The sequence below is a fragment of the Mizuhopecten yessoensis genome, unplaced genomic scaffold, assembly GCF_002113885.1.
Source record: "Mizuhopecten yessoensis strain PY_sf001 unplaced genomic scaffold, ASM211388v2 scaffold10183, whole genome shotgun sequence".
Classification (NCBI taxonomy): domain Eukaryota; kingdom Metazoa; phylum Mollusca; class Bivalvia; order Pectinida; family Pectinidae; genus Mizuhopecten; species Mizuhopecten yessoensis.
In genome coordinates this window covers 121476-128231 of record NW_018408420.1, presented here as the reverse complement: position 1 = coordinate 128231, position 6756 = coordinate 121476, and the positions used below count along the sequence as shown (strand labels likewise).

The window sequence follows — 6756 nt, the reverse complement described above, 5'->3', positions numbered from 1 at the left end:
ATGTAACAAAGGTAGTTAAATGAAATGTGACATGTAACAAAGGTAGTTAAATGAAATGTGACATGTAACAAGGGAAGAAGAAGGAAGTGTGACATGTAACAAAGGTAGTTACAAGAAATGTGACATGTAACAAAGGAAGTAAAATGAAGTATGACATGTAACAAAGGTAGCTAAATGAAATGTGACATGTAACAAAGGTAGTTAAATGAAATGTGACATGTAACAAAGGTAGTTATATGAAATGTGACATGTAACAAAGGTAGTAAAATGAGGTGTGACATGTAACAAAGGTAGTGAAGTGAAGTGTGACATGTAACAAAGGTAGTAAATGAAATGTGACATGTAACAAAGGTAGTGAAATGAAGTTTGACATGTAACAAAGGCAGTTAAATGAAGTGTAACATGTAACAAAGGTAGTTAAATGAAGTGTGACATGTAACAAAGGAAGTGAAGTGAAGTGTGACATGTAACAAAGGTAGTGAAGTGAAGTGTGGCATGTAACAAAGGTAGTAAATGAAATGTGACATGTAACAAAGGTAGTTATATAAAATGTGACATGTTACAAAGGGAGTTAAATGAAGTGTGACATGTAACAAATGTAGTAAAATGATGTGTGACATGTAACAAATGTAGTAAAATGATGTGTGACATGTAACAAATGTAGTAAAATGATGTGTGACATGTAGGAAAGGTAGTTTAATGACGTGTGACATGTTTCAAACGTAGTTCAATGAATTATGACATGTAACAAAGGTAGTTAAATGAAGTGTGACATGTTACAAAGGCAGTTAAATGAAGTATGACATGTAACAAAGGCAGTGAAGTGATTTGTGACATGCAACAAAGTTAGTACAATGAAGTGTGAGATTTTAAAAAAGTAATAGAATTAAGTTTGACGTATAACAAACCGCGTTTATTCGGGGCAAGTAGAGTAAAGTGTAAGTTTCATTTATTGTTTACCTTTACGATGAAAAAAAGCGAGGGGTGCTTCGTCTTTCCAAAGTTAAATCTCCAGAGTCCAGTAAGAAATATGAACAGGTATGGAAAACAAATTCCACAGCATAGGAGCATCCTCCGACTGAGTATCTCAACCGGAGATAACGCTTCATTTTGGTGACATCGATGTCTCTTTGTGGAAAAAAGAACACAAGAAATTAGCACTTAAGATCTTTATCAAAGGTACAAATTCGCAATTTGTTCTCATGCAATCTCATAAACAAGAATTCAGGGTTATGCGGAATAGTTTGAACATAAACAGCCAATTTATTTGTGAATCAGAGCAAGACAAAAAACGATTTGCATGGTGAGCCAATTAATGACTTTGTCGATGTGGACCATACGAACTATGAACGTCACACCACCTGAGGGCTGGCATACCATGTACTACCACTGCTGTATCAATAGCGAAAGGTACATTAGTCTATGAAGTATATTTATCGCGACACTGATTACAATGCAAAATATTTAGAATTTTAAAATTAACATCATTCTGAATTTCATTTCAACAAAAAAAATTGAATCTTAAATGTAGAATTAACATTGTAAAATAAATATTTTAAAGTTGATACCCATGAACCATTCTTAAGCTTATCTTAAATCACAAACGAGCCTAACCCAAAAACGTGACATTGATGAGGACGCTGACAAAGTCACTGGGCTATGCCAACTAGGACCCACATATCCTTGGTTGTTTATTATATGATGTATTGTCCAGGACATGTCTGTCTTGTACGTTTAGTTGGTCTAGACACGTACAATTAAAATAAACGCCAAACCTTAATGTTAATTAGAATGCAATAGCAGTCGCTATACCAGTAGCTGATGTATGAATTCACAATGAGGAAGCTAAGAGCCAGACACAACAGTGGGGCAGCTGGTCAAGTGTCAAACAGTCGTGTCATATCAATATCATCTTGATCATTCCTAAATTGTATACGATGAGGTTCTCATGCCATGAAAATACTATAAACACTATATGCCGCTAACTCAAACCGTCAGTCTGTTTTCTCTAAAAACGAAAAAAATAGTTTAAATCAAAAGCACAACAGGACAAAGGTAGACAGTAGTTAATGTAATCCGTATGTGCTTACATTTCCTGGGGGAATGAGGGATAACATAGCTAGTCCCTGATTCTCTGTTCACAGTAGTTAAAAAAATCCGTATGAGCTTATCTTTCCTGGGGGAATGAGGGATAACAAAGCTAGTCTCTGACTCTCTGTTCACAGTAGGAAATATAATCCGTATGTGCTAACCTTTCCTGGGGGAATGAGTGATATCAAAGATAGTCTCTGACTCTCTGTTCACAGTAGGAAATATAATCCGTATGTGCTTACATTTCCTGGGGGAATGAGGGATAACAAAGCTAGTCTCTGTTTCTCTGTTCACAGTAGTTAAAATAATCCGTATGAGCGTACCTTTCCTGGGGGAATGAGGGATAACAAAGCTAGTCTCTGACTCTCTGTACACAGTAGGAAATATAATCCGTATGTGCTAACCTTTCCTGGGGGAATGAGCGATAGCAAAGCTAGTCTCTGACTCTCTGTACACAGTATGAAATATGAAATATAATCCGTATGTGCTTACCTTACCTGGAGGAATGAGCGATAGCAAAGCTAGTCTCTGACTCACTGTACACAGTATGAAATATAATCCGTATGTGCTAACCTTTCCTGGGGGAATGAGCGATAGCAAAGCTAGTCTCTGACTCTCTGTACACAGTATGAAATATCAAATATAATCCGTATGTGCTTACCTTACCTGGAGGGATGAGCGATAGCAAAGCTAGTCTCTGACTCACTGTACACAGTAGTAAAGACAGATTTAACACAATGAACGCCAACAGCTTTAGAGCACGTATTATTCTGACGTAGTTTTTCATTCCTCTACGTTTGTCCGAAGGCCCATCCATTTCAAACGTATCCCAGAATCTGCAAATAATATTTCTTATATTTTAGCAAAGTCAATGTTGGTTTAGACGTTCTGCAAGCCAAACACATTATGACTGGCCCTTAGACTACTACCTCTCCAAAGATTGGTAAAATATCAAATTGACAATACAAATCAGCACTAAATATAGCAAACTCACGTGATCACGTACACAGGAACTACGACCTTATTAGAAGAAGAAAAAATAACTACAGTCAACCATATTAGATCATGGAAGATGGAAGAAAACTCCAATCTGCTTGAAATTATGAAACCAACGTTTGTATTTCAAGATATTATGTTAGTTTTTCATTTGGGAGAAAACCTCTCCACCTTTTGAGGTAGGCAAACAAATCTCAACACCCGGGGGAAGATCCTAAAATATCTGGCCCCCGGCAAAGCCTCGGGCTACTAATTCCAGAATCTTATCTCTTGGATGAAATTTGTTCTGTCTAACCCCAGAGACGGGGAAAGATTTTATTATAACCAAATACTCAAGAAGAAGTTGCGAACGACTTGAGAACAACTTGAGAACGGACATTTCCATTTCCCGTCATTCGAGAACGTATTTTCTCGCGCCAGATGACGTCCTAAACCGAAGTAGTATCCACACAATAGTTATCCACGTAAGAAAATAGAACGTCATAAATAAATCAACATATATAAAGTTACGAAAAAATATTGTGAGAATAGCAACACCATTTTTCAGCGTAAATGTGCATATGGAAAAGTCGACATAGTCTAGAGTTCATTGTATACCTCCGCGCAAAACCTTCTAGTTGATTTGCGATCGATGCCATTGAGCTTAGAAGTCATTTGGAAAATATGGTGTTTGATTGACTTTTTTTAAATGGAGAAACATAAAGTAGTAGTATATGGATGATAAACAATTTATCACACAATATTTTCAGTGTTTGTCGTTCGAGAAATTTCTCATCGCTCGGACGTGGGGAAATTATCGAGTCCACCTGCGATGGCCTCTCGATTTTATCCACGTGTTCACGTTGAGCAAAATTGTTCTCTCGACAACTAATTGTATGATTTCTGGCGACCTAGGTCGTGTGTCATTGGAAATAAATGTTAAACTAAGAATGTAAGGTTTTTGGAATAGAATAATTAGTAACAAAAACAAACTTAGCAGCATATTACTACGACTGGCTTTAAATATGCAAAGCGATGATACTTTTTCGTTCAAATGCATTAACCATATAAAAGGTATCTTCAACGAAACGGGTTTTTCTTACATATTTTATAATAAATTACAGATGCCTGATGGATTTTACAAATGCATTTTAAAACAACGGCTTATTGATCATTCTGTACAGCAATGGTTCGATGACATTACTAGCTCATCTCGTGGGCAGTACTACTCTCTATCTAAAACGGAATTTGATCTAGAAAAATATTTACTAAATTTGCCAGAACATATCAGAACACCAATAACAGAACTGCGCGCGTCGAATTTGAAGTTTCCAATTGAAACAGATAGATGGTATAACATACCCCGAGATAATCGACCATGTAATTTGTGCGCGGAATTTCTATTTGAAAGTAATAATAAAACTATATCCACCTTGCGTAACAAAACATATTCGTCGTTATTATTGTACAAACCCAAGTATTATATATGATAAGGTCTTTTATCATTATACAATCAACGAGTTCTGACAGGTTTATCTATTTTCCTAAGCAAAATGGCTCCTCTTTTTTGAATGATGCATATGTATAACTGTTTTAAATAGTTAAATAACTTGTGATTATATGTATGTTTATGTAAGTTTGCTTTGTATTATCAATATCTATATTCCATTGTATGTCATATCATGTTACTATACCATACCGGTTCTAAACTGAACTGTCCATTCTTTCAGTTATATTGTACTTCATTTGCCATACACATATTATGTGTCTGAGTGTTAATAAAAATCTTGAAAAACAACCCTGAAAACAGAGTGTGATAATCTATATGTATCACCTTTGGGATAAGATGAGGAGATTCCCAGTCATTACAATTCATGACGTCATTTCAACACTGCATTAACAGTACCTAACGCCAAACTTGCATAATAAGGTCAATACTTTATAGTGTACGGGAAACGAATCATCGATCGCATTGGGATAAGATGGTATTCAGCTTACAAATACCACGACTGTCGATTATATCAAAGAAAATAGTAAAATCACACTCAACCATAAAATGCATAGTGCATTTGGTCCAAACTTCACAATGTAACACATTGGGTCAGGTCCACTGCTGTACCTGAGGGGAAACGGCTTTTGCCACCTACACGAACATAGTAGCATCGCAAACTTCAAAGAAATGTTGCAAAGATTTACCGTTCGGAGTTTGGATACGATCAATCCGGAATAGCTGTAATAATCCTTACCCAGGGTTAACATCCCTTAACTCAACCCAAAGGGGGCGAATGATTCTTGTTATCTGGTACAAGTGACCCTAATTGGAAAAATGCATCTTGAAAATTGAAATTGAATATAAGAAATTCTGTATACCTATAATGATATATTTACATCGGGTAAATAATTTGATTTTTTTTTAAATACACACCTTAACACCTAATATATACATGTATATTGTATTTATTTTATAAATGTGTGTGTGTGATTGTATATTTTTGAAATATTTAAATCCCAATTTACTTATATTATGTTTCACAACTTGAAACAGTTACTTTAAGTCATGTTCGAGCAATATAGTCGCACAACGTAGATATTTTACAAAACAAATGTTTTACCTGACTTTGCCCGCTGGCAGACTTGACTGTGATGTTGTGTCACTCCTCTGATTCACGGATCCGTATCCACTTGATTTGGAAACGCTCCTGCGTTGCTGCAAATGTATTCAAGCAAAAAAATATAATATAGTAACACAAAAAGAAACTACAATACTATGCAATCTTTTTCCTTTACATCATGCAGAACGGACTAAACAATCGCCGTTTTAAACATCTCTGTGATAATAAAAAATATGTTTCAAATCGTAACTTATTTACGTGAACTTTGCAAACGTATTCGTTATGGGTTGAAGTGTTTCTTCCTTAAAACGGGTTTAAAAATAAAAGTTATCTATGTTTTTGACGAATCTGGTTTCGCAATAAATATATTTGCGGTTTGAAAATCGCGGGCTTCAAAATTTGCCACATTCCGATTGGTTAAAAAAGACCGGAACAGAAAACTTCACCAGGAAGCCTGCTAGAGGATGAGTTTGGAATGAATTTTACCAGCTTTGACCTCATTACAGACAAGTTTCATGGATGACTCAAAGGTCTGCTGTACCAATTTTAATATGTGTTTGTCACTCTTTCAACCAGAAAACAACCGTCGGCTTCACGAAAGCTAGACCTGTGCAAGATTTATCAGCGACAATGCTGATGAGCTGCCTGAAACACATGTATGTACGCGCATGTGTGGGTTAAAAGTAAGTATGCGTAGCCTACTTTGTCAGTTCGTGTCTGTGTCACAACATGACTTCCCCGCCCCCACCATGGTGTGACTTGCTTCAAGTCAGTCGGTTCAATCACAGGGGTTCGTTACAAATGTCTGAAATACACATATGCTATACTGATATGGGTCACAGCACACATAATGACTTCTTGTTGGTTATGACCAACTTTCCTTCATTATGTCATAACAAAATGTTTACCAAAATCTGGCCTTTTGAGGGTCATGTAATGTGTTTTTGACAGTATAGCCCCACTTTTCAATTTTTAGTAACAGCGACCTCGACTTTGACCTGATAAAATTGTGAAACTCCTGGTCCTTTGCTCATCTATATATATCACACTATATCACTATGTGAAGTTTTAGAAATTT

At 36.0% G+C, this 6756-nt stretch overlaps 1 protein-coding gene across 1 annotated transcript in view; it reads right to left on the bottom strand.

The window, feature by feature from the left end:
* The window catches only part of LOC110459671, a 29227-nt gene extending 23457 nt beyond the window's left edge, over positions 1–5770 (bottom strand). Inside the window, exons 1-3 of the mRNA XM_021512033.1 lie at positions 5679–5770; positions 2753–2927; positions 961–1128 (exon numbers count right to left, since the gene is read on the bottom strand). Of these exons, the coding sequence (XP_021367708.1) occupies positions 961–1128; positions 2753–2908 (324 nt within the window). The 5' untranslated portion in view covers positions 2909–2927; positions 5679–5770. The remainder of the gene's footprint in view (positions 1–960; positions 1129–2752; positions 2928–5678) is intronic.
* Positions 5771–6756: the final 986 nt, after the last annotated feature.